The sequence below is a fragment of the Schistocerca serialis genome, chromosome 3 (genome assembly GCF_023864345.2).
Source record: "Schistocerca serialis cubense isolate TAMUIC-IGC-003099 chromosome 3, iqSchSeri2.2, whole genome shotgun sequence".
Classification (NCBI taxonomy): domain Eukaryota; kingdom Metazoa; phylum Arthropoda; class Insecta; order Orthoptera; family Acrididae; genus Schistocerca; species Schistocerca serialis.
Genome location: NC_064640.1, coordinates 1,026,851,875 through 1,026,877,444, shown reverse-complemented (window position 1 = coordinate 1,026,877,444; position 25,570 = coordinate 1,026,851,875). Strand labels below are relative to the sequence as shown.

The following is a 25,570-nucleotide window of genomic DNA, read 5'->3' as shown; positions in this document are numbered from 1 at the left end:
ATAAATTCCACGAAGAGATTTACAAAAATGACATACATGGGACCTATTTCAGATAAAATAAATAAATTATTTAAGAACGCAAGCTTGACAATAGCATTTAAAACCAATAACTCACTACAGATGAAACTGAAACACACAATTGGGGAATCAAATATATACCAAAAGTCATGAGTTTACAAAATACTATGTAATGACTGTGAGAAACATTATATTGGCCAAACTGGCTGTAACTTTTTAACAAGTTTTAAGGAACATACTACTGGTACTGCAAGTACCAAATCAATATTTGGTCAACATCTTGATGGATACAATCATTCTGAGGGTTGCATTTCTAACAATTTGAAAATATTACATACTGTGCCAAAACGACTACTGCTAAATACTTTAGATGAAATTGAAATCTTTTCACTTCACAAAAGTAATCCATTATCTGTTTTATACGAACAACTTCAATTCAAAGACAAACATTTCTTTGAGCTTTTCAATGATCTGCTTTAGAATGTTCACTCTTCTGTCATTCGTTTTTAAAATTATTAAGACATTTAGGAAATATTTTATGTCTACTTTTTAATTTTATTTCACCAAACATTATTTTATGACTGACTATCTGTTTTTAGAATGTTTGCTTATATGCTTTCAGACTGCATATTGCTAATTCACATTCCTTTATTTTTGACACTATGGCTCATAGTATTATAATTCTAAATTCCTTCCATTTTCATTATTTTTATTTGTTTATAAGACTGGCATACAACATATGTAATAGCAATGCCTTTTTAAAAATTGTCACATGTAAATTAAAGAAAAAAAATTGGAATCTACATATGAACTTCATAGACAATTTTTCATAAATATGCACAACTACTGTGCCCCCTTGATTTCTTTTTTTTTCCTCTCAGTATTGATTTGTAAGAATTATTATGTAATCTATGTAAATGAAAGTCTCTTATTACACCAGTAAATCGTATCTGTGCAGCATGTTCTATACATATCAGCTAAAGATTATTGCAGCCTTCTCACTGAAAATCGTTTCAATAAAGACATGTTGCTGCTCAATAGTACATCATCTGACATGACAGTCTTTGCCACTCCACTTTCGCAACAACTTTGTTAGAAAGAAGCCTGCTGCCACATCTTTGCACTGGCGTTTATCCTCACCATGGCAACCACTAGTTTGCCTATCGACTTTACAACAACTTCAGTGGAAAGAAGCCTGCTGCCTCATCTTTGGAACAGCGTCCAACTTCACCATGGCAACCAGTGGTTCCAAATGGTTCACTAACAGGCCTTGAGAGGGCAACCCACGTACTGTCAAAACAAAGTTTGTTTATCCTACATGTTTATTTATTTTAACGCTTCTTAATTGACAATAGCTGTTAAATAAGCTAAGTTTAGTGTGTGTTTATTTTTATTTCTCGACAATGATCTTTTAGCTAAGAAATTTTACATTGTTATTCGACCTATAATCCATTGGTTAGTAATGACATCATCCCATCAGAAGTGGGCAGAGCCTCCGTTATATATAGTAAGACTGCACTGGTTTCTCCAGTACTGATTCTCCAGCAGAAGGAGGTTCTTACTCATTGGCAATTCATCATTTTATAACTTTATAACTTCATGTACTTTCTTTAATGTATGTAGCTCTCTAATTAAAGGTTTGTAAACGACTTGTAGGTCTGAAGATGACCACAGTAGTGGTTGAAACCGGTCACCGTAATAAATAAATTGTGATCAAGACTGTTTTTGATAGCAAATATTTGCAACACATTGATAACTGTCACTCCCATAATGTATTCAAAAGTAATTTATTTGTGGTGTCACTTCAAGAACTTTCTTGAGAAGTCAAATCAAGGAACTGGGTATATCAAACTACTGTTTCTCAGTGTATCTATTCCTTAATGAAATTTATCATAAATACCATACCTCTATTACAAAACGATGGCTTTGTTCACAGAATCAAAACCGGAAATACACAGATTCGACATAACAATTTAAAAAAAATTTACTTCACTCCACAAATATAATTTTACACCTTGGTAGCATCTACAAAAAGTCTAACTACAGTGTACAAGGAGATTAAAGCAGACTGTTCCAGTATCCGGTGGGGGGGGGGGGGGTGGGGGGTGGGGGGGGGGGGGAGGGGTGCATGGGTTTCAGTGAACATCAGTCATTTTGCCCATGTACAGGGATGGGTATTATTGTCTATCAGTCCAGTTGTCCTACTGGACACATTCTGTGCAAGCGCAAGCTATTTGCCGACCCCTGCCTGCAGTCACTTGGCCAGGGCAGTGTAGTTGTGGAATTTACTGCTAGGGTGTTTGTCTGGCCACAAGGCAGCTCTTTGCCTGCTCCCTCCCATGGACAACAGGCTGCCTACAAGTGAGCACTTAATAAAAGCTGGAACAGCCTGGGTTAAGGAATTTATTGGTGGCCACTTCTTTCTACTCTGCTGAAGAATTTCTTTGCAGAGCCAACTTATGTACACTGAAGTGCCAAAGACTCTGGTGCAGGCATACATATTCAAATACAAAGATACATAAACAGGCAGAATATGGCTCTACGGTCAGCAATGCCTACATAAGGCAACAAGTGTCTGGCACAGTTGTTAGATCAGTTACAGCTGCTACAATGGCAGGTTATCAAGAGTTAAGTGAGTTTGAACATTGTGTTATAGTCGGCACATGAACGATGGGACACAACATCTCCGAGGTAGGGATGAAGTGGGGATTTTCACGTACGACCATTTCACGAGTGTACTGTGAATATCAGGTATCCGGTAAAACATCAAATCTTTGACATTGCTGTGGCCGGAAAAAAATCCTGCAAGAATGGGACCAACAACGACTGAAGAGAATCCTTCAATGTGACGGAAGTGCAAACTTTCCACAAATTGCTGCAGATTTCAATCAACAAGTGTCAGCGTGTGAACCATTCAACAAAAAATCACCGACATAGGCTTTCAGAGCCAAAGGCGTACTCGTGTACCCTTGATCACTGCACAACACACAGCTTTACAACTCGCCTGGGCCCGTCAACACTGACATTGGACTGTTGATGACTGGAAATATGTTGCCTGGTCGGACGAGTCTCATTTCAAATTATATCAAGCAGGTGGACATGGACATGTACAGGTATGGGGGCAACGTTATGAATCCAGAGACCCTACTGTTCAAGCATATCAACAGGGACTGTTCAAGCTGGTGGAGGCTCTGTAATGGTGTGGGGCATGTGCAGTTGGAATGACATGGGACCCCTGATACATCTAGCTACAACTCTGACTGATGACATGTATGTAAGCATCCTGTCTGATCACCTGCATACATTCAGTGCATTCCGATAGACTTGGGAATACCAGCAGGACAATGTGACACCGACACATCCAGTGTTGCAGAGCGGCTCCAGGAACACTCTTTTGAGGTTAAACACTTCCACTGACCACCAAACTCCCTGGACATGAACATTATTGAGAATATCTGGGCTGCCTTGCAATGTGCTGTTCAGAAAAGATCTCCAACCCCTTGTACTCTTACGGATTTATAGACGGTCCTGCAGGATTCATGGTGTCAATTCCCTCCAGAACTACTTCAGACATTAGTAGAGTCCATGCCACGTTGTGTTGCAGCACTTCCGCATGCTCATGAGGGCTCTATATGATATTAGGCAGGTGTTGCAGTTTCTTTGGCTCTTCAGTGTATATTTTGTTAACAATAATGAAACACAAGTTCTACGTAATACCCTATTCTCCACCTCCTCGCAACATTAACGTAATTCATCTCAGGAAGTACTGAAAACTGTTTCCTTTTGATGATACTTGACTAAAATGGCCTTCAAATTGTCTGATTCACTTCAGTACATATGTACAGGTTGTCCAGCGATAGAATCCCCAATTTCAAAATGAAACATCTTAAAAACTAAGATTGATAGAGGAGCACAAAGAAAGGTATGTTATTTTCAAAGTTGTAAGAATATTATACAAAAGTTTTGAAATAGTCCGAAAAGCTGTTAACATATGGCACCTATACAGTATTGATGAGTGCAATTAAACTTATGCAAGTGTTCTTTGCAATCACATTCCAGTCTTTTCAAAATTTCTACCACTCGCAGTATGGAGGTGGCACAAATGAACAACGATATTTGCCATCATATCCTGTAACATCCCACTGGAAACGGATTCAGATGCCACACAATTCGCCATTTCAAGCTCCTATAAAATGGTGGCATGGATTTGGTAGACAGTGTCTTTCAATGTGCCCCACCAAAAGTAGTCACAAGGAGTCACATTGTGCGACCCGAAATATTCATCAAGAAAGTAAAATAACTGTTTGGTGTGATGTGGTCTGGCCCCATCTCATATGAACCACTCGATGCCTGGTCAGTCCTCCAATGCTAGCAGTGTGGCTACAAATTGTTCCAAATTGCAACATAACATTCACTAGTGATAGTTTCTCACATAAAAAAGGACCAATAATGCCCCTGCTGGATACCACAGCCCCAACAGCCAACTTTAGGAGAAAGGAGTTGTTTCACTTCACACCAATGGGGATTTTTGAAACCACAAATTCACCTAATTTGTTTATTCATATCCCCATTCAGATGGAAGTACGTTTCAACTGTGAATCAAATGCAGCCAACATGAAATCCTTCATTATCAATCACTGGGAGAACCTGGATCACAAAGTCAGCCCTCTGTCGCACAGCTCGTACAGGTATGGCTGGTGGCTTTGGATTTTGAGTGGAAACACGTGTAGGTTCTATTTCATAATTGTCTGCATGCCAGAACGCTTCAAATCAGCCTCTGCTGAAATTCTTCAGACAGATTTCCTTGGATTTTGCTGAGTAATTCCTGAAACTGTGGTGACATTTTCATTTTCAGAAGTGACAACAGTTTGCCTGGGGCCAACATTCCCCGGTAGATCATCGATCATGCTGCCTGTACACTGGAATTTGGTCAAGAGCTTGTGAATGATTTTTGCATTGGGTCCTTTTGGAACATTAAATCATGTTAGAAAACTGCACCTTGTTGCTGTAAGATGGAGTTTTCATTTGTGGTATTCACAGTGCCATCTGTTAGCAGCTTTTTGAACTATTTCAAAACTTCAAGTCTGTGCTAAGTTTTGCACTAATTTTTAAATGATCATATGCTCCAAATTATTTACTCCTCCCACATCTTTCACGACAATTTCACTGGCAATCTGTGGAAGGAGCATTAGCATATCAATTCCTTTGTAAACATGTGTTATGTATATTTGTTTTTCTGTCATGTTCCACATCCTTAAGGATCACCACACTATAGGTCTACAGAACGAGTACAGTGTCTAAGCTAATCTAATTGCAATTGTTTGAAATGTAGAATAAGGTCACTTCCTTTTACTGCATACTATATGAAATTTCAAAATATCAAACTGCTGACAAAACAGAATGATTACCAAAAACCAGAATTTCTGACATATGAACAAGATTATCGCATAATGATACTAATTTATTGGTATGGCTAATGAAAAATAAAATAAATTTCCATAATTCAAGAGAAGTCTTTATTCTAAATGATATCTATTAGTTAGAGGGGTTATCTCTGAAGCATGGTGAGAGCAAGAAGAGCAGTTAATGCCTTTATGTCAACGATATTATTTCCAAATTCATGGAAGAAAGTGGACACACTTGGGCATAGAGAAAACTAAGCATTTAATTAAATGATTGAGGGAAGACATTAAAAGCACCATGAAATTTTAGAATTTAAACCTCAGACTTAATATGACTGCAGCACCATTTCACTCTGAAATGGACAGAGTAGAAGGCAATGAAACTTACATATGAAGTAATGAGGATATGAATATATGTCTTCAAAAGAAACTGATTATGAATAAAAATATACACAGACTTCAGAATTACTAAATAAAGATGTGACAGATATAAATAGTAATAACAAGTTGTGACATAAAACAGGCTGGTCATGAGGGAGGTGTGAAGTGGTACTGGAATGAAAAGTAGAGAATTATTCTCAGTACAAAGCGATATTACAGCATTAAACTTAGTAAGAATGTTAGTGATTGTAAAAATAACCATTCAACGAATAAATTACTATACTATACTAAGAAAGAAGGAAGACAATGATGCAATTAAAGGTGGAACTCTAACTCAGATTGGACAAGGTTGGGGACTGGACCCAGCCATAACCTTTATGTGGAAAATATTTTGAAATTCGTCAACTAATTTAAGGGAATAATTAGACACCTAAATCTTTATCTATACACGAGGTCTGCTTCTTCTTGACACAGTTCCATTGCCTTAACCATTGTGCCAAATCACCAAATCACTCACAAGGAGGAGGTCTCAAACACGGCCAACAAATGTAGCTCATTTGCCAGATTATTTGTGTACATGCTGAATGACAGACTAAGGTATTTTGGCTCAAACCACCATCCTCCCCCCCTCCCCATATTTTTAGAAAATTGCACTATAAGTTCATGACATATAATCGACCCAAAATGGACTGGATCAGAAGATAACAGATACTTGAGCATTTTTTAGCGTCATATGTGGGGTCTGCAAACACATATTTTCCTAGAAATTGAGGAAAGCAACTGTTACAATTGCCACTTCTGTACCTATTAAGGTAATCACTGCTGAACGAAAGCACTGCTGGTCTAGAAACCAAGACTTCTGGATGGGGAGGAGAGAAGCTGGGTTAGATTCCCAAATGCACTCTGCAGTTGTTTTTTTTTTTTTTTTTTTTTTATTTTCATTTTTTTCTGTATTGAAACTGGTAGGAATAAGAGAGTTAATAAAGTGATCAATAAGGAATAACAGTAAGGTAGGCAAATAAATTTCTTAAATAGCATGAATTAGTAGGGCATTAAAATTTTAATCTTGGTTGCCTTACCATGGTTCTTTCACTTACTCTTTTACATGTCCTCATTTTCCTTGGAACAACTACATCAATGGTACTCATCATATATAAACATTTGAAGCAAATATACTCCCAGCATCAAGAACATCTAATGATGCAACCTTCATGCAACTCCATCGTTCCTTCCGAAGATTTTGCAGAAAACATACTTGGTTTATGTTTTAAAATGTTTCTTTTTCAGAATTAATTTTGATCACATTGAGCAGTTTACTGTATGCATCATACTACACCGACTTGCCATACTTCCATGTGGTCAGCAGAATGTTTATGATCACTGTTCTAGTATGCTGTCTTGAACATTACACACGACAACCAGATCATCTATGTCAAGGCCGGCCAGAAATTCTACACACATGTGCAACTTCCTGGTCACAGTGTGCACACTTACCAGACTTGTAAACAGGCAAACAGAACCATCACTGTTCATTTAGTGTAAGTCTCTAAGCACAGAAGTCACCACTTCGCTTTACCCAGTTGCTGGGATATACTGTACCTGGGGCAGTCTCGTGCTCTTTTCACAGTGTGCAATGCAGTCATGAAAATAAAACATAAAAACAAATAGTGCATAAATATGATGGACTGGTTTATGTTGATGTTATGTATCTAAATACCCTTCATGGCAGGGGTATGTAACATGTCTCTCAATAATCAAAGGATAGTTTTTTTAAGCATATAAGTAAGCCTTGAACAACCAGTTCATTAACAAACATTTTAGATAACAATGTTCACCTGTGTAACATGAAGCAGGATAAAGCACAGCTAGTAAATAACAATTTTGAATTAGAAAAAGAATGAAATCCAAAACCTGCTTATCATTGGTGATGAGAAACAAACTTAATGTCGGGCACAAAAGCACGGCAAATTGACAAAAGCAAGCAGTTGCGAAGATTTTTGACACTAATACTGGATTTACTGATTTTCATTGTGGAGAAAAATCTTTCACACATGTAAGTACATCTGAACACGGACATAACGCTCACAGCTTCATGATGTAGGCATGGAAATTCTTGCTGTGTAAAGTTTTTGTGGAATTCTTTTGTACTTCATATTGCAAAGAACTTGTCCTTCAGCCATGTGTTGCACTCCAGGTCCATCTGTTCCATCTTTAGATGATTTGGAGCTTCTTCAACTTATATTGAAAAGAGCTGTGCAAAGCAACGAATGAGAGGAGACACACTCTTAACATCTGTAAATTGTACTCGAAATTGCTCCATAATTTTTACAATTATTGACACATATTCATGAAATCTAGCACTTTTGTGGACCAAACTGAGGGTAGAGAAATGTGCAGTGTTTTTAGACAATAATTGGTGTGGCAACGATAGTTCCGATGCCACAGCATAGGTGCACGCTCGTAGGTTGGCACTACAAAAGCAGACGAACTACGCCAACCACAGCGCCCTCTAGCCGAAGCTGTGGAGCTCAACGAGCACCGCTCTGCTTTCTGCCCCAGGTGATCAAGAGCAGACGACAGAGCAACTTAGCTTCTACTTCATAGGGGGCTATCCGTTACAGACTTTGCCGTTGTTACTTTGATGATAGTTTGTATAACTACTAATAACTGTTGTGGACTGGCAAGACAGCCAATCCACAATGAAGGGTAGCCGAAAGGCACGCGTTTAGCTCACGCAGACTGGCGTCAGGTCTGGAACAGTTAAGGGAATTAATAGTAGCAAATAAAGTACGTAGTTGCTGGAATACTTAACTTTAATCCATAATTGGAGAACATCGCTCTTGTTGATACATCAATAATAATCTCAATATCAACTGGTAATGGCGCCTTGCTAGGTCGTAGCAACTGACGTAGCTGAAGGCTATGCTAACTATCGTCTTGGCAAATGAGAGCATATTTGTCAGTGAACCTTTCCTAGCAAAGTCGGCTGTACAACTGGGGCGAGTGCTAGGACGTCTCTCTAGACCTGCCGTGTGTCGGCGCTCGGTCTGCAATCACTGACAGTGGCAACACGCGGGTCTGACGTATACTAGCGGACCGCGGCTGATTTAAAGGCTACCACCTAGCAAGTGTGGTGTCTGGCGGTGACACCACAATAACTGTTAGCTTTAATACATGAACAGCTTCGCACCTACATGCTTATCAAGACTAAGTTAAGTGTATGTCTTTGACTAACATTCTGTATTAAATGTGCTTTTACTTTACATGCAGTACCGAAGTGCTTTACCTCACCTGCTCCTACTGGCTTCCTTCATTTGTCCTATTTTGCAGATCACAGGAGCAGACCCACACACCGCCTTCCAGGCGGGATACAAAACAATTGGCGATGAGGATGTTATTTTTTTTCCCTTCTACCTATGTTTCCTCTGTACTGCTTTGTCATTCTTGCCATATATCCATATGACTGAGTGAATGTGTGCTTCCACCCTTCGCTATAACACATTATTGTGCGTGAACAATGGCTTCGCCACAGGAACAGGCTTCGCTGTCCGATCTTGTATGATTTCAGGCTCAGCAAATGACGCAGCTGCTTGCTACTGTAAATGGACTGGTCACACTACAAAACTGCAGCTACTACAGCGCCTCTGACGCCCCCACCTGTACCACAGATGACACCTACAGTGCTGCCATTTCGTGTCTTCAATCCGGTCATTGAATGCTGGCCAGAACACATCGCCCAGATCGAAGCATACTTTGCCACATACAACGTACCGGGTACAGAGCGGCTTGCCTGTTTCTGCTCCGCAATGGGCTTAGCCTATAGTATGTGTGAAGAAACCAAATGGTCGTCTCCATATTTGTGCTGACTTTAAGTCTACAGTAAATCCCCAGACAGTGGTCGCTATGTTTCCCTTACTGCGTCCTGAAGACATTTTGTTAAGTTTGGTGTGGGGAAAATTCTTTTCCACGATTGACTTGCGGGACACACACTTTCAAATTCCACTCGACAAACAGTCGCAGCACTATTTTGTGATCAAAACTCACCTTGGATTGTTCAAGTTTTGCCGACTTCCATTTGGGAGTGCTTCGGCTCCTGCTATTTTCAGGCTTACTTGCAGCAGTTGTGGGCCACTGTCCCTGGTTGTCCAATTACCTGGACGATATAGTTGTGTCAGGTCAAACCCCTGACAAATATCTGCAGAATTTGCATGCCTCATTTACTGTACTTTTGCAGGCAGGACTCAAGTGTAACAGGAACAAGTGCAATTTTTTTCAAACTGAGATTCAGTATTTAGGGCATATGATTAACGGACACGGTATCCACCCCTCACCATCACATCTCCATGGGATTAGAGACCTGCCAGCACCCAGGAACTTGAAAGAACTTCAGTCTGTGTTGGGCAAAATTACATATGTTCGGTTTATACCAAATGCTGCGCACACTGCAGGGCCTTTGCATCGCCTTAGGCGTAAGAACGTTCCTTTTGTCTGTTCTTCGGAATGTGACGCTGCTTTCCACAAGCTCAAATCTGCTTTGTTGAGTGATCGCTGTTTGATTCCTTTCAATCCCTCCAAACCAGTTGTATTGGCTGTCGATGCATCTTCTCACGGCATCGGAGTGGTTCTCTCACACTGCACTAATTCTGTCGATCACCCAATTGCTTTTGCATCTAAGTTGCTCAATTCTGCCCAGCAAAACTATTCTCAAATTGAGAAAGAAGCTTTAGCTATTGTATATGGAGTGACAACGTTTCATGATTTTTTGTACAGTCACAAGTTCTATTTGGCCACTGACATTAAGCCTTTGACGTCGTCGTTTCACCCATCAAAGCCAGTTCCAGCTCATACTGCACAAAAGTTGCAACGTTGGTCTTTGTTTTTGTCTAACTACAATTACAAAATTGCCAGCATGGCAATGACGATGCTTTGTCTCGTCTACCTATCGGTCCTGACGATGAGTTTCATTCTTCCGAACTGTCATGCATGTTTATTGATTCGCAGGATAAGGAATTAACTGATGGTTTTCTGGTGGATTTTTATCACATTGCTTCCACGACGGCCGCAGGTGCTTCTTTGCAGATTGTTTTACAGTTCCTTCATACTCAATGGCCTCTGTCTGCTATGGAGATTAATGATCCCTTGTTCGACATTACTTTGCGCAACATCACAACCTGTCTGTACACCATGATGTTATTTTGTTACGAACTGACAATGATCAGTCTCATGTGATTGTACCTCATTTGTTGCCGTCGGAAATCCTCTGATTACTGCACACTGGTCATTGGGGTATAGCGCGGGTGAAGCAATTAGCGCATCGCCACTGCACTTGGGTCGGCATTGATAAAAAAATTGGGGATTTGTTTGCTAGTTGTCGCTCCTGCGCGGAGCATGAATCTACTCTCCACCAGCACTTCTTTGGGTGGCCAACTCCCCCTGCACCTTGGCAGCACGTTCATATCGATTTTACGGGTCCTTTCTGGGACACCCGCTGGTTGATAGCTATTGATGCGTCCAGCAACTTTCCTTTTGTTGTGCCTATGTTGGTTGGTTGGTTGGTTTGGGGAAGGAGACCAGACAGCATGGTCATCGGTCTCATCGGATTAGGGAAGGATGGGGAAGGAAGTCGGCCGTGCCCTTTCAGAGTAACCATCCCGGCATTTGCCTGGATTGATTTAGGGAAATCACGGAAAACCTAAATCAGGATGGCCGGACGCGGGATTGAACAGTCGTCCTTCCGAATGCGAGTCCAGTGTCTAACCACTGCGCCACCTCGCTCGGTGTGCCTATGTCTTCTACCACATCTGCCAGTGCCATTCGGACTTTGTCGAGTATTTTTTTGCATTGAGGGCCTTCCTGAAGTTATTGTCTCTGACAATGGTCCCCAATTTGTGTCCTCCGAGTTTGAAGTGTTCTGTGCTGCTAATGGCATTCGCCATCTGCCCTCAGCTCCGTTCCACCCTCAGTTGAACGACAAGGCTGAATGCTTTGTGCATACGTTTAAGTCACAGATGAACAAGATGTACGCCACGCACTCTCACGAGCTTGTGCCATGGACTTTCCTTCCTTTCTATCGCTCCCAGCCGTGCAGTGCTCGTTCCCCAGCGGAACTGCTACATGGCCACGCCCATCAGTCGTTCTTGCAGCTATTGCACCCGCCGCTGCGCACTCCTGCTACTTCGGTTCGTTCTGGCTTGGTGCCGCATGCTTTGGTGTTCTATCTTTTTGTGCCATCCTCGGTTTTCTGCCGCTGGTTCTTATCTGGCAGAATTTGAGGCTTCGCAGATTCCGCCGCCTCAGCCCACGACTCCACCAATGGCATCTCCGCCACTCACGCCTCCAGTCCTGTTGCCCTTGCCTGCACTGCTGATCCGGTCTGCAGCGCCGGGCAGGAACCTCTCGCTGCCGCCACAGAACCACCTCTGGCCACCGTCATGTTCCTCCATGGTGCTGGAGCCAATGGATGCTGAGACTGCCGTCACGCCACCAGCGCCGTCGCCCATGGAGGTTGTAGCTCCGCATCCTCATCTGAGCATACCCAGTGGCGGTGCGCGTCCTAGGCAGGTTTTCAATGGGGCGTTTTCCTCAGCCCCTTGCAAGCGAATCGGGGATGCGTGTGGGCAGTGCAGCCCCACAGTTCCGCTGTCCGCCCCCTCAGTTGCGCCATCCCTAGGTCCCTCCACCCACCGTCGGAAGCCCTATTCCACGACGGTGCCCCATTCCAGAGGGGAGTGATGTGGCGTCGATAGTTCCGATGCCACAGCATATGTGCACGCTTGTAGGTTGGCACTACGAGAGCAGACGAACTACGCAAACCACAGCGCCCTCTAGCCACTGCTGTGGAGATCAACGAGCACTGCTCTGCTTTCTGCCCCAGTTGATCAAGAGCAGATGACAGAGGAACTTATCTTCTATTCCGTAGGGGGCTAGCCATTACACACTTTGCCTCCGTTACTTCGATTATAGTTTGTACAACTACTAGTAACTGTTAGCTTTGATACATGAACAGCTTCGCACCTACGTGATCATCAAGCCTAAGTTATGTGTATGTCTTTGACTAATATTCTGTATTAAATGTGCTTATACTTTACATGCAGTACCGAAGTGCTTTACCTCACCTGCTCCTACTGGCTTCCTTCATTTGGCCTATTTTGCAGATCACAGGAGCAGACCCACGCACCGTTTTCCAGGCGGGATACAATACAACTGGCTCTCTCTCAAATAGCAAGCTTACTTTAAAAAGCATTTACTTTTCCCAACATCTAAGAAGTTGAATTATTGTCACCTTGCAAACTGACATTATGGCTGTTCATGTGAGACGTAATGGCCATGAGAAATGCACGGTCTGATATCCACCAAAGATCTTCTAATTTCAGTTCATTCTTTCCCTTCTTACGTAAGAAATGTACTACAGCCAAACATAAATCAAATAAATCTTTTCAGCATTTTATCTCAACTGAACCAGCGTACTTTGGTATACAACAGTAAGATATGTTGGCATACTCCTTTCCCAATTCCTCCAAGAACTGCCAAAGCTGAAATGCATAAGCCCATGTATTTTCAGGTAGTTTATAGTAAGCACAATAATTTGCCTGACTTTTCTAACGTTACTGATTTTGCACAAAGCTCCTCCCAATGTAGAATGCAGTGAACTCCATAAAGTGCCTCTTCTATGCATCCTAGCATTCTGCGCATCAGTGCTTTGAGTACTCTCTGATAGCCCCGCATTTCCGATGCTCCATCTGTGGTCACTGATATTAACCAATTCCAATCCATACCGAGTCCATCAACCACTTGCTCCACAGCTTAGAGTTAATCTACACCTGCTATAGCCCCTTTCAAAGGCACTAAGTCATATCACTGTGTTTGGAAAGGCCAATTTCTTGAAACCTGCTAATATTAGTGGGCCACTAAAGCTCTGCAGCATCAATGAGACAATCTTTTGCAAACTTCTTGGAAAACAGTTTCCCAGATCTTGCTATTCTCAATGCAATTTTGAAACTTGCTTGATGTACTATGATTGTCACTCTGAAAGTACATTGTACAGTAAAATCGATATGAATGTAATCCAAGAAACGAAGAGTTCGAGAGGTATCAATTATTATGACTTACATTAAAAACCTGTTGATGTGCCTAAACCATTTTTCTCTTAAGCACATTCACTTTGGCTTGCCATTCTTCACTGTTCAGTACATATCACTCATCTTTATGAAATAAGTAAAAGTTTTTTCTCTGTTGTGATTTCATCCTCCCCCAGGAGGAGGAGGGAGAGAAAGAGGGCTGGCAGTGGTACACTCAACCTGCTCTTTATCCAGGGGACTACACACATTTAGGCGCTAACATATAAACATGATGACAATGACAATGATTTTAAAATTGTAGTGAAATATAAGGATTGTGAAAGACTAACATAATAAGGCTGGCTGAATATTTAAAAGCAGTGATAAAAATATGGTCAGACAGCACAGTTCAAAAAAGACACGATGACCACTAAAAACACTTGAAATAACACAAACAACACAGATGAGATACTGACCATTAAAAACGGAGCACTGCACACTTTCACTAAAATTCGAAAGGACCTGCTCTAGAATGATAGATGAAAGGAAAGGAAAAGTAGGTACACAGGGAGAGGGGATGGGGATCGGGATGGGGATGGGGATGGGAACTGAGGGCTAGTAAGAGGTGGCAATGACAATGAGATAGGGATGGCTGTTGGGGGACAGGGAGAGAGGGGTAGCTGGCATCGGTATCTGTGAATCTGAAAAGGAAGGGGGAGTGGGGAGTGACTGGCAGGCATAAAAGGAGGGGATGTGAGAGAGAGGAGATGAAGGGGAGGGAAGCCCTGACAGAGGGGTGGGGGGGGGGGGGGGGCGGCAGAGATGGTGGGATGGATTCAGAGTTGGTACGAGGGGTATATTCTGGGATGGAGTTCATGATCTGGGAGGGAGATGGTTGAAATTTCTTTGGGAGGGGATGTAGAGGGTGTGTGGTGTCACCGCCAGACACCACACTTGCTAGGTGGTAGCCTTTAAATCGGCCGTCGGACCCGCGTGTCGCCACTATCAGTGATTGCAGACCGAGCGCCGCCACACGGCAGGTCTAGAGAGTCTTCCTAGCACTTGCCCCAGTTAGACAGCCGACTTTGCTAGCGATGATTCACTGACAAAATACGTTCTCATTTGCCGAGACGATAGTTAGCATAGCCTTCAGCTACGTCATTTGCTACGACCTAGCAAGGCGCCATTATCAGTTGCTATTGATATTGTAAATAATGTACAGACAAGAGCTGTGTTCAACATTAATGGATTAAAGTTAAGTATTCCAGAAGATACGTACGTTTGTTACTAGTCTCATTTCCGTGTCCTGTTCCAGCCCTCACGCCAGCCTGCGTGAGCTTAAACGCGTGCCTTTCGGCTTCCTCATAGTGGGTTGGCTGTCTTGCCAATCCACAACAGGGTGTACAAGTGGAGCATTGGTGGGATGTGTAGGTAGAGGTGTGGCAGTACCCTAGGATTAGAGAGGAGAGGGGACACAAGAGGACTGTTGGTGTCGAGTCTGCGGCAGGTGCAGATCATCAATAAGTAATAGTGTCTTTCAATTGTGAACTTGGGGCTGGCCACCTATTATTCGGCAGCACAGCAAACACTGAGTTTTCACCTACTGCTGTGAAGAACAATTGCAGTTCCCAGTTGTGTTAAAATGACTGAGAACACAGATCCTCTGTTCTTTGCTTTTTTGCAATACTCGCCATTTCTCAGTACATCTCATGTAAGGCTACAGTCACCATAGGGAAGCAAGACTGGGTGTGCTTCGGTCCTCTTGGTACCATGTAAACTGGGAAGCGGAGCTGTAGCCGCTCATTTGGTGTATATGTCTAGTTACAGACGTCACTGTTGCACTTTGCCCACTCACTGAGATGTGTGCACCAGTGCCGCACCTCCGCAATTTTTCACAGTGTACACCATTTTGCTGGCCCTGATCTATGTCTTAACTCCAGCACAACTTGGTAACCTGATTATGTTCAAAGAAACAAAACCAGTTGTAACACAATAAATGTGTAAAAATACAGCTGATGTAAATTTCATTAATGGAATTAATGTTAATGCATATCATGCATATGATAATATTGCCTAAATATTGGTGCTGAAAGTTGATCGTGTATATAGCTATGACTCCTTGTTGTACCTGCATAGTGTGCAATGCCCACAGGGTTTTCAGAAGCATAATGCAATTTTGAGGGTTCCTAATGAAGTTCTGCACCACAACTCACTGTAAACATCATGTGGTCGGCTGTTCGTGGTCCCTCGTGAAAAATTCACAATAGTATTACTTGGAATCCTTTTCATACATTGAAGCTTAAAATTTTATTTTTTTATCAATCAAAGCCATTTTAGAAATTTGTTTGATTAGCTTGTAATTATTCTTTATTGATTACCTAATTAACCAATTTATTCCTAAAAATTTCAATATGGAAAAAATACAAATAAAAACAATCTTTGCACAATGCATTTGAGACTCGAACACGGGTTCTCTACTCCCAGCTGGATGCCACGGTCGCAACACCAGTGGCACTTTGGTTCAACAGGGTTTACCTTATGGGTACATAAAAAGTGGTACCAACAGTTTATTTCTCAATGTTTAGGAAAATATGCATTTGCAAACACCATATATGATTTTGAAAACTGTTCAATTCCCATTTATCTACCAATCCTGTCAATTCAGAGTCAATCACTCGTCATGAACTTTAGGAGTGATTTTCTCAAATTCAGAGGGGTGTTTTGCCAAAAATCTTAGAATTTTTTGTTTCAGGCTGTACACAAACAACTTTCCAAATGTTAGACAAATCAGTTGGTCATGTCCAAGACCTTTCTTTTGTCAGTGTCAAAATTTTTGATAAATGCGTATTATCAGCCATCAAGAATGAAGAACTGCAAAATGCTACTAAAGCCTGGTCTCCCTCAAAATGTAAGGGCCATACAAATTGCAGGAGATAAATACATTATAAAACACTTCCATGATGTTTGCATGGATGAGGAAAAATCAGGTGGATGTGGTTGTGTTGTAATCTTCAGTTTGAAGACAACCTATACCTGGATCAGGATCAGAATAACGAAGTGACTTCACAACTAGTTGTTTCCAGGACACCTGCCACAGCAACAAAAAATCACAGCATGAGTTTGGTCGCACGTTCTGTCCTATGCACAGCTGTCATATCACTGCTACCTCAGCTGCCTGTAAGCATACAGTTACGGAGTAACATTGTAGTCTGTAAAACTGTTCTTTCAATTTTTTGTTAAACACTTTGTTGCTCTGTGGAGTATTCTTCTTTTATGGAATGTGTGAAGTTAATTCCAAAATACTTACGAAAGGGATAAAACCATTAGCTTCTTGCAAAGCAAACTCAATACTCTGTGTGCCACAGTCATGATAATTTTTTTGAATGATTCTCCTGCCATTTGACTGTTATAATTTTTATTTTATTGTTATACAATCCAGATTTTGCCCTTACAGCTTTTTAAAGCACATAAACTAGAACAAACAGTAGAAGTATAAATCAAAAAAGGAAGAAACAGGGCAACTATGAAAAACAGTGTGTAAATATCATGCATGATTCTTTACCTTATTTATATAGCAAAAGACATCAGACTGTTATGAAACACATACAAATCCTTGTCAGAAAAGCATATCTGGCCATATGGTTCAGATCTGCCACTAGTTAAAGTGAGAAAATCACTAAAATAAATAAGTTGCAGACTTCCATTTATGTATCTTATAGCACAGCTGTTAAATGAAACTCCTAACCAGTAAACAGGTATGGGCCACACTATTGTGTCTGAACAACATCTGGAATGGGCATAGATGAAACGCTATCCAATGATTGCCAGAAAGACATCATAGTCTGCACAACACAATCTGTAGTGTGTTAGGGAACAAAGTTGCTGAAATGTTTATTTTGCGTGATGAATACATTATCTTTGAATACAATTGCATATAACAGTGTTTACAGTATATCACATGGAGGCCCACTACTATAGGGTATATAAATGAAAGTCTGCAATTTAGTTATGGATTTTAGAGATTTTCTCCTAATGACCGATCATAATTGTATGACCAGACATGCTTTTCTGACAAGGATTTGTAGGTATTTCACACCAGTCTGATGCCCTGACATATAAATAAGGTAAAGAATCATGGTATCTACATACTATTTTTCGTGGTTGCCCTGTTTCTTGCTTAAGTGATTCATGCTACTATTGTTTGTTCTAGTTTTTGTACTTGACAATGGCATAAGGCTGAAATCTAGATTGTATAACAACTCTCTCTCTCTCTCTCTCTCTCTCTCTCTCTCTCTCTCTCTCTCTCTCTCTCTCTCTCTCAGGCATGTACTGCACTGTATGAAACAAGCAGCTGTGAAAGATCGTGCCCAAAGAATTTGGTTGGAGCAGTTACAAGCTGCAATATGTGAGGGGGATCAAATGGAATAAGACTATTATAAAAACAGAACTGCAATCCTGAAGCTGCCATACTTGTCATCAAACTTTAGACATACGCCATCATAAACATACCAAGAAAATTGACTGTTCAGTGTCTTTCAGCATAAATTAAGGAATATAACATATGTAACCACTGTCCAACATGGCATAATGATCACACTTTCTCAATATAAAATCAAAGGTACTGTCAAATTTTTAGGTTCAGAAACACCAAGTTAGGTCCAAGAAAGTTAATGCATACAGAATAGAACCATATACTGAAATTAAGACAATTTGTCAAAGACCACTCGGCACCAAAAGTACAAGCTTTGAAGGGGAAACGGTCTGTCACGATCAACATACCATGGAAACAGAAAGCAATAATGTACTGTTAATTGGACTGCATAAATAGATTAGATTAGATTAGTACTTGTTCCATAGATCATGAATACGACACTTTGTAATGATGTGGAATGTGTCAGTACCATACAGTATAAATGAACGCAAGCTGCAAAAACATCATTCAAGACCACATTATCCCATCCTCGTAATACCTTCTGTTTCAAATCTGATAAACTTTTTAATGAAATAAATAAAGTCATAATTATATAATATACCAGTTCACAGTGGAACTGCAGTTCTCGGAAGAAAACTTACAGAATCATCATAAAATATGGAAGTTTAATCTTCTACAGTATTCAACAGGGCCTCACTCCTTTACAGAACGATTATCTTGTTATAAAATTACAGTCAGATATTTTGAAAATGAAACAAATCAATGTTTCCTCAACATACCTGAAACAAATGGAAGAAAATAGTAAGACAACAAATACACACAATTTACTTTATAGAAAAGATTTTGTTAAACACTCTATAACTTGTACAAAACAGAAAAATATCTGCTGTCCACTAGGAACTTTGTAAGGAAAGAAAGGCAACGCATACTAAAAGCAATAAATTGGAAATGGTTAAGGGGAACTTCAGTTAAGACTTGAGAAAGTTATTTTCACTGCACTAAATCATTGTCTTGAGCCCTGCCTTCACATCATAATTGTATTTTAGTTTAGGGGAACATTTTAACACATAATACTCTAATTTGTAAGAAGTGTCTGTATATTCAATTATCTCAACAAACCCATTTTTGGTAATGTTCAAATGCTGTTTCTTCTTTTTGGTATCCGTAACACAAATAGGAAAGCAAAATGTAGCAGGTAATTTGCATCAGCACTGTATAGAATTTTTAATCTAGATGTGATTTCAGTTGGAAAGTGTTTGCAGTGTTCAGTGTATATTTGCACACAAATTACATGCCCATAAAGCAGATACATCTGTACTACAGCAAACAAAAATTTTCAGTTTAACCTAGATATAACTGTGGAATAATCTCAATGAATATAAACATTTTAAATATAGCTTACCTGCTTCCCTGTACTGTCCATAAACCAAATCATCATCTGTAAGTGCTGCTGCACTACCTATGTGTGTAGCTTCCTCTCCATAGTTTGTCATGTAAAATGAGATCCGACCCTGGCGTTGTGATTCATACAGAATATGATCCATAATATTGAGCAGCTTCATGCAGTAGTACATCCTCTTCACAGTCTCTGGCTTCAACTTTATTAATTTCAAATGAATTCACAGTTTAAGTAACAAATCAAATGCTTACTACTACTACTACTACCACCACCACTATCACCACCACCACCACCACCACCACCACCACCACCACATTTGGAAAAGGAGAATTTCAGCTACAGCCACAAAATGCTATCACTACAGGAGAGCTACTAAAAATGTAATTTTTGAAATTAATACTCTAAGGCACAAACACTGAACACTTCTCTAGTTACACAATAAACACTAATTTACAGCTACAAAATAACACCTCTTACAACTATCAAAATACTCAGATGTGAGGCTGATGCTTATCTGCATAGATACAAGCAAATGCACTACAGTGTTCTAAGAAATATGGCAGCCTTTGTCTTTAAAAAAATTATTGAATGCTTCACATAAATATGCATAACAAACTCTGAAAAATCAAAATGCACTTGGTGCAAAACTCAATGAGATGGTAAGATAAGATTTTAAAAAAAGACCAACAGGAATGATGAGACGGATGAAAGCTCTATGACAACAATTGCGAAAATCTAAACAGAGTATTTAATATTTGTTAAAAAACTGCACATAGCACTAATGTTTCTCTTATATCCAGACACTACCGGTTGCCCGTGAATACATTTTATACAAAGTGCAGCACTCCGTCAAATTTAATACAGCTGGTACCTACAAAGATATTTGCTTCGAACAAGTCACAAAAAGATAATTGCACGACCAAACCAAAATTGCACTTATAACCAAACCAAAACTGCACTTCTAACTGGATTTGTACACATATATATTTAACAAAATATCATTTTAACACAGATATCAGGGTGGAAAGGCAAGTGCAATCAAAAAGTGACAAATTGCTTCTTTTTTGACTGGCTGGTCAAACTGAAGTTACTGTTTACTGGACTCTGAGGGAAAGTGAACATTCAGAACAACAAGCTTTTCTGAACTACTTTGCATACGCTACATAATAGTTCTTTCCTGTTCATGTGTATCAGCCAGCTACACTGTCTGGTACATTCAAATTTCATGAATCCTCTCAGCTCATCAGTCATCAACGTATAGTTTTTTAACATCTCAGTAAACAAACGACAAAACTGCTAACCTGCTATTGACACATACGAAATGTGTTCCTTTGGTCAGAACAAAATAAAAAAATAGAAAATGGCCACTACTAACGTAGCCCATTAATTTTGTTTGTAGCAAATGACAGTAGTGTAGAGAAGCTTAAACTTATTCAGTCAGGAAACAGAAATACTGCATGACAACAGAAGGATGTGGGGAGGTTAAAATAAGTTTTTTGATGATTTTGCCATTGCCGTTATATCATCAGGCCAGACTCTGTGTAATGTAAGTTCAATATTGACTGAGGTCACCATACTACATTAATGTATGTAGAGTGATAAATTCTAGCATTTGAGCAAGGATCACTATGAGTGCTCATGTAATGTGTGATTGGAACATATTTCCTATGCAAATTTATATTTTATCCAATAACAGCGCCACGTTAACAGGAGTACATATGCATAAACCATACAACAATTTTGAACACTCACAAACAAATCTGAAGAAAGTGAACTGCAACCACTAGAATTAATGAGTACACACGTTACTGGGTTCCTTTGTATTTGCGAGAAGTTAAAAAAGAAAAGAAGACACGTACATTAGTTCCTGTGAACTTGATAAAACAATGCATTTCGAAAGTCTGCCTACAATCTGTCTCAGAATATGGAAGTTTTGCACTGCAAAGTGTCATAAGAAACCTATTACCTCTCACAATCAGTACTGTTCTGGAGAACAGCTGGATGCTAATAAGATCTCAAAAAGAACCATTAACATTGAGAAGATTGGTGACTGACTTATGACTTACGGCCACTATTCTCGCAAACTGGTGCAATAATGAAACTGTAGAAGTACTGCGCATTTTCTCAGGGTTAACAAAAATGAAATTATAGTACTTTATGCCAACACAAAATTCCCTGTGATAAGAAAAACGGTACGAGACAATAGCCCTGCTCTGCTTCTCAGTTTTGTGTGTATATATTCGAGCACATTTTCTTTTCGATCTATTAACATTGTACTTATCTCTGAGTATCTTCACCTTTTACTTGTAATAGGTGCAGAAAATAATATAGCACCAAATGGTACCTTTTCTGATTGAAGGTAGTTCCACTACATTCTATTACTGTTGCCTGATGTTTCATTACTAAATTCCATACTTCCGTACAAGAATTTTACACATTCATTGTACAAAACACTGTTTTCGAGGAGGTAGCAAACAGATTTCCAACGACCTGATGATGTCCTCAGGAGAAACTTCGAAAGACTAATGTAACAGAACCACTAAAATTATGAACAATACGTAGTTACGCACCTGTGGTTCTTCCAAATGATCTACCACCATTCCACGACGATCCATAACCCTGTAAGTTGGTATGGCATTCTCCCTTATACTGAACTCGAGTTTTTCTGTCCACTGTGACTGGGCACCAGGGAACATAGGTAAATCACTCATATGGCTCAATGCCCCAACTCTGCTTTTTACATTTGCCTACAAATAACAATCAACAATATTTCACTTCTTCACACATTCTTGTCAACAACTATTTCCTACAAATAAATGTATGTGAGATTAATAGAAAGCTGCAGAAACAAATTATATGTAATCTGAAAGTTGCCAATGGTACAACAAGAAATGCTGGACACCACTTACAAAGATTAACATGGCTAAAGGATATGAAAAAGCTACTAAAAGTTGGCACATGGAATTATGCACCCTGCTGCAACTTGGAGCAACGTACATCATCACTGAAGAGGTTCTTAAATAGTGAATTGGGAATTTTTGCACTTCAAGAAGTTAGATGGATAGGTAAGGAACAGATACACGAACAAAAATTTTTGTTGTTTCACTCTGGGAAAGATGATATGCAGACACAATATGGAGTGGGATTTATATGATCATAAATTACAAGGGCATTCTGAAAAATAATGCCTCCTAATTTTTATAAGTAAACTCTTAAGGCTTTTTAAATAAGGAAAATGTTATTAACATTCTACATCTTATCTTCATGTCTACATATCTGCAGCCCTCTGCCGCTAGAGGGCTCCGAATTGCAGCTTGTAACAAGGCAGTGTGTAACATAACTACATCGGTGCGTGAGAAACAGCATGTTGTAACAAAGTTGCAAATTCGAAGAGTTTGTCCACACATGGAGCTTTTCCTATAGCATGACGATGCCAGGCCACACACGAACGCTGCAACATCTGCAACAATCCGACACCTTGGGTTCATTGTCACTGATCATCTTCCTTACAGTCCCCACTTGGTCCCATCTGACTCATCTGTTTGCACAACTAAAAGGACACCTTTTAGGACTTCACTTTGATAGTGATGAAGCAGTGCAGGCAGAGGTGAGGTTGTGGCTTTGTCAATGAAATCAAAACATTCTACAGTAACGGTAACACCAAACTGGTCTCTTTTTGGGAGAAATGTGTTTGCTCCCAGGGTGACTATGTTGAGAAACAAATATGCAGATATGAAGAATAAAGATGTGGAATGTTAATAATGTTTGTCGTATTTAAAAATCATTAAGGGTTTTCACATTAAGAAAGCTGGAGGCATTATTTTTCAGCATGCTCTCACAGAAGGGTGAAACTTTTTTAACTTCACCTTCTAGCAGTATAATGACTATGAATATTTTTTAACATACCCCATTCATTACATTGCTTTTACTATGGACAATATTTGGTCACGAGGACCACCTTCACAGGTTCTTTGTTGACTGATGCTTTTACTACCCAAATGGCTACCGCATACCATTAGTAGCACTTTTTTGGGAATTACCCAATGTCAACTTTCTCCCACAAGCAGCCAGGGTGTAAATGTTTGCCTCGACAGAACAACTTGAAGAATAAATAGGAAGTATCACACACAGAAATCAGTCATGCACTCTTTTTGACAAGTTTTAAGCTGAAATATTACACACACACACACACACACACACACACACACACACACAAAAATGACAAAATATGATGAAAATCTTTGCCTAGAAACCTTTCAGCTTGTTCCACTACCTTCCAAAAAGATACCAAAATCAGGCGTATGTCGAACTACCACAAAAAGTATAAAAGAGATGAAAATAAGCTAAAATGCAAGAGAAATGTAATATATTTTGCAGTCTTTTAGTACACTTTTATATATGAACCATTTGTGACATGAAAAACATCAAGCTGGTATCCGATTTTCTGCCACATGTTTCTCAACACATTATTTTTAACTACAGAATTCTCATTTTACATACATGCATAAAAGTAACCCACTAAGTCACCTACTCATGTCATAGTTGAAAGCAAAAGTAAAAATTGCAGTAAAATAATGTGTGGTGAACATAATAGCCAGACAATATCCTCTCTGTCCTGAATTCCAACAAAAGTTTGTAGGGACGTTCCTACATCTCAAAAATTATGTCTATTCAAATTTCACGCCAGTTGCATAGGAGTGGCGCGATGCAAATCACGTTTGCTTTAAATACACACGGTAACGGTTGTAAGTGATAATTACTTTTGAGATTGTATGTAGTGAGTTTATGTTAGTCAGGAATCTCTTTAAGGATGGTAGAACATCAAATGGGCCCACCTGGAGCACTCGAGCAGGAGAGGCACCACAGGACATTTTAATTTCCACTGCCTTTACTTTTACAAATAAATTCATAAAACTCTGTCAGCATGACCAGGAAGGATTCAGGACTCAGACTCACAGCAGTGGAAGTTCAAAAACATAACAAAATAATTTTTTTACATGTTTAATTTCATCATTTTTCCACTTACTATTGGCTGCATTTGATGTCATAGGTACACTTTTCTTCATAAGTAAGAGAGATTCTTCAATGAATTTTGCATTGCTTACTAAACACAAACTCCTTAAGGCAAAACTCTAGAATTTACCAAATCTATTACAAAGTGTGGTAAAAATTTAGATAATTAACTATAAAATTTGAGTTTTTTTCTAAACATGAAGTTTAAAATGTAACAGTTCATTCATTTTTTTCATAAATTAAATAAATTCTAGATTTTCATACACCTGTAAGTATGGTTTTTATGCTGTGCAAAATTCATCGAAGAATCTCTCTTACTTATTAAGAAAAGTGTACCTATGGCAACAAATGCAGCCAATAGTAAGTGAAAAAAATGATGAAATTTCACATGTAAAAAAAATTATTTTGTTATAAATATAATAGAGGGGAACATTACACAACAAAGGCCATCCCCACAATCTGCTTCCCCTGCAGCACTTTAGGGATGAGGCCCGACAGTTCACAAAATTTCAGAACTTGCGGCACACAGGTAGCAGGATGGTAGATAGATCTCCAGTCAAACTGAGGACTGCCCTCGTGTCAGTATGAGACACATAAAGTCAAAATATGCTGAAACAAAAGTGGCACACCACAAACTTCACTTTGTGTTAAAGGGTACGTCGTACGTCCAGTCTGGTGAGCAGCACTTCCTTCTGTCGGTAAGGCTGGCATGAAGTCCACAAGTCCACCATGCCTGTCTGGTCTACATCTACATAGATACTCTGCAAGCCACTGTACCGTGCGTGGCTGAGTGCACCCTGTACAACTACTCGTCATTCGGCCCCCCCCCCCCCCCCCCCGTTTGACTCAAAATGGAGTGAGGGAAAAA

General features: G+C 39.8%; 1 protein-coding gene across 1 annotated transcript in view; it reads right to left on the bottom strand.

Moving 5' to 3' along the window:
* LOC126471486 (2-oxoisovalerate dehydrogenase subunit alpha, mitochondrial) overlaps positions 1-25,570 on the bottom strand; it is a 149,518-nt gene that overhangs the window by 88,691 nt on the left and 35,257 nt on the right. Inside the window, exons 2-3 of the mRNA XM_050099693.1 lie at positions 22,260-22,436; positions 19,693-19,888 (exon numbers count right to left, since the gene is read on the bottom strand). Of these exons, the coding sequence (XP_049955650.1) occupies positions 19,693-19,888; positions 22,260-22,436 (373 nt within the window). The remainder of the gene's footprint in view (positions 1-19,692; positions 19,889-22,259; positions 22,437-25,570) is intronic.